General features: G+C 37.9%; 1 protein-coding gene across 1 annotated transcript in view; it reads left to right on the plus strand.

The window, feature by feature from the left end:
- The window catches only part of braf (B-Raf proto-oncogene, serine/threonine kinase), a 46,629-nt gene that overhangs the window by 35,691 nt on the left and 7,588 nt on the right, over positions 1-3,350 (plus strand). The window contains exons 17-18 of the mRNA XM_015396683.1: positions 78-212; positions 1,066-1,219. Coding sequence (XP_015252169.1) covers positions 78-212; positions 1,066-1,219 — 289 coding nt within the window. The remainder of the gene's footprint in view (positions 1-77; positions 213-1,065; positions 1,220-3,350) is intronic.

A 3,350-nucleotide genomic window follows, 5' to 3' on the forward strand; every position in this document is an offset into this window, starting at 1 on the left:
ATCAACTTTATGATGACTTATATTACCTCCTGGTCCAATTTTCCAAAGTATTTGTGGTATGTTTCAATCTCCCTCAGATCATCTTCATGGTGGGTCGAGGTTATCTCTCCCCAGACCTCAGCAAAGTTCGCAGCAACTGCCCCAAGGCCATGAAGAGACTGATGGCAGATTGCCTGAAGAAGAAGAGAGAGGAGCGACCTCTCTTCCCTCAGGTGGGCGCCGTTTGGGCCTGGAAGCCATTTTGTGATCTAGCTTCGTTATGGCAGATCAGGAGACGCAGTCAGGTCTATACCCCCGTAAACCTGAGCCATGCTAACTATAAGCTTCACCAAGAAAGGAAAGTTTTAGACCTGAGGAGACGATGCTTTGAAGGAAAACTCAGGCTTATATTCAGTGAATTGTGCTGAAGCTGCATATGAAGTACAGACAAAGACTGAAAGTAACATTTAAGTTGGAGAAAATGAATCGGATACTTTGCTCTGTCACAGCCTAATAAAACAACTATTTGACACCGAAAATGAGGTTTACAGTTGAAATGCAAAGTTGGGCTAAAGTTTGTAAAAATGTGAAGGTGGATTCATGTTTTTATTATTAAGTTTAAAAATATATATAAATATATAGAATTTCAATAAAAAAAAAGTAAATGTTCAAATGCAAAAATAAATGAAAAAATGTTGCTTGTTTTTATTTTAAATCTGAAGTTTTTTTTAACCATCTTTCGTTAAGTTATTTTGACACAATCATCTCACAGTGGGCGGGTGCTTCCTCTGGTTCTACAAGATCTCTAATCTTCATTTTATCTTTATATTTTGGGTTGATTTTTTATTTAACACATGGTGGTAAAGTGGAAAGCAGTGCAGGCGTCACAGGAGAAGAAATCCCAGCTGGACTGGATGTTTTCTGCATCTGATGGTTCTCCTCATGCATGTCTGGCTTTTTCTCCAGTTTTAGCTGCTAAAATTAGCATTCCAGCTTCATTTGAGATGATTTGGCATGAATGGTTGTATAAATGCATGCTGAACAGTGTATAGTGGTCTAAGATGGGATGACTTTCTATTCTCTCAGATTCTGGCCTCTATTGAGCTGCTGGCTCGTTCATTACCCAAAATCCACCGCAGCGCCTCGGAGCCTTCCCTAAACCGAGCCGGCTTTCAGACGGAAGACTTCAGTCTGTACTCCTGTGCTTCACCTAAAACCCCCATTCAAGCTGGAGGATACGGTGAGCTCCGAGTTTCTCTATTGAACTATTGATTTTAATGTCTAACAGTTAATATTTATCAGGTGAAAATGGAAATGATGTCTGGTGTGCATTGAAACTGCTGGAACAGATGCTGGTATTTTAAAACACTGTTGCTCTTCTGCTTGCATCATTCATCATTAAAGAAACATGCTGCTTGGAGAAAATATGCATGAAAATCAAGGGACAGGGTCAAAGTGCTACCTTTAGCTCTGCAAGGCTCTGAATGCCTAAAGCAGCAAATTCACCGGACGCGTAGCAGCACATCAGTGCAGCAAAGCAGAATGTTTGCGAGCTACGCATGCCTCAGCTTTTCATTTCAAACGGCAAACTGTAATATTCTCGTCCAACAGCCGTATTATGAGATGCAACGCTGTCCCTAATTTAGGATAAGTTTCTAGTTTCAGACACGTATACTCTCCAGTTTCCATCCTTTACTTTTTCTACGATGCCTAAAGTTATCAACGCCGGAACAGTTGTGACATGCTAACAACATACATATTTGATTTCTCATCAGGTCGGTCAAGATGCTGATTTTTAGGTGATCATATATCACTTATAAGTTCAAAACTTTCACATTTCATACTCTTTGATTTACTTATCTCAAAAAGCTGGACTCTGCTCAGAGCCCCGCTGCTGTGGAGCGTTCTATTCAGCGTCTTGTTTAAATTTCAGTTTTCAAACGTGCGCCGCTTTGCTGCATTGTTACGCTTGTGGTGTATTTACTGCCTAAATGACTTCAGCAATGGAAAATACTTTCCGCTGCAATCATATTTATTTCACAGATATTTGTATCTCATAATTGTATGCAGAGGTGTCCAAAGTATTCATGTTTATTACTCCAGTATAAATCATACTGTTCAAAAACACTTTTGTAGAAGTTAGAGGATCAACTTCAGCTTTTTACTCCAGTAAAAGTGAAAAAGTAACATTTTTTAAAACTACTTAAAATGTAATAGTAAAAGCAATGCAGTAAAAACTGTTACGGTCAGAAGCTTTGCTGCTCTACCCTATCAAAAGAAAACTTTTCTANGGTCAGAAGCTTTGCTGCTCTACCCTATCAAAAGAAAACTTTTCTACGATTCTGGATGATGACTTTCTTACTTCATTTTCTTTGTTTCACAATTAATGGTAACAGTGTCACATTTAACTATTTGTTTTGGTATGTGGGGAGCAACAAGTTGGGGCAGCACCGAGTCCAACCCAAAATAAATTAATTGTCTGGATAAAACAAATTATTTTAATGTTGTTTTTTTTTAGTATCATCAGTTGCTTAAATGAAGCAAAACTAACAAGTATAAAGTGGATACTTGACACCTCTGATTGTATGTTGACTTTTAATGATTAACAAAATATGACAGTAGGCATTTTTCTGTCGAAGTTTAAATTAGTACAAAAAGATATTTGCTTTAATAGAAACACGCCGATTTTGAGGGAAAAACATTTTTTTGTTCAATAAATAATTTGTGGTTGGATCCATATTAGTGCCGTTTGTAAAGTTAGGCAGTCAACCGTTAGCAGCAATATTCATGGTTGTTCAGCAAGTTTTAAGAGATAAATAAGGGCCTCATTGTTTCCATTACATTTTTTCGCTGTCACTCACTCATTTATAAAAAAGTTTAAAAAAAAGTTCCAAACTAAATATTTAGATTGTTAAATATTTTGCTAAATTGATTGCTCTGCGATTTGGAGCATATATTTTAAAAGCAATACCATATTTTCCCAGACTATAACATCTCACTAAGCCACTGATATGTACTGAACTACACCGCCAAACCTGTAGGGGGAGCTCTACAGGCCCTTAGAGTAGTGAGGAAGAGGAATGCTAGCTCCCATTAGCTTGTTGTTTCGCAGCAGTAAGAGCTTCTAATGAAAGACGAAGCTTCTTCAGTTCTTTTATTTAATTTTTTACCCCTGCAGGGATTATTTCATTGGTTCCAGAACTTTAATGCAGGAAAAAATGTCAAAATGTGTGAATTGGGGATGTTCCTGCTGCTAGTGGGTTCTAAATAAAAATGATCACCTTCTCCTTTGATTATCACATTTGACTTCTGCCCCCTGGTGGTTGAAGCTGCACCTTCACCTAAGCTGCATGGTTCAAAGTACTGGAAGA

This window comes from Cyprinodon variegatus, unplaced genomic scaffold (genome assembly GCF_000732505.1).
Source record: "Cyprinodon variegatus isolate N-32 unplaced genomic scaffold, C_variegatus-1.0 Scaffold813, whole genome shotgun sequence".
NCBI lineage: Eukaryota > Metazoa > Chordata > Actinopteri > Cyprinodontiformes > Cyprinodontidae > Cyprinodon > Cyprinodon variegatus.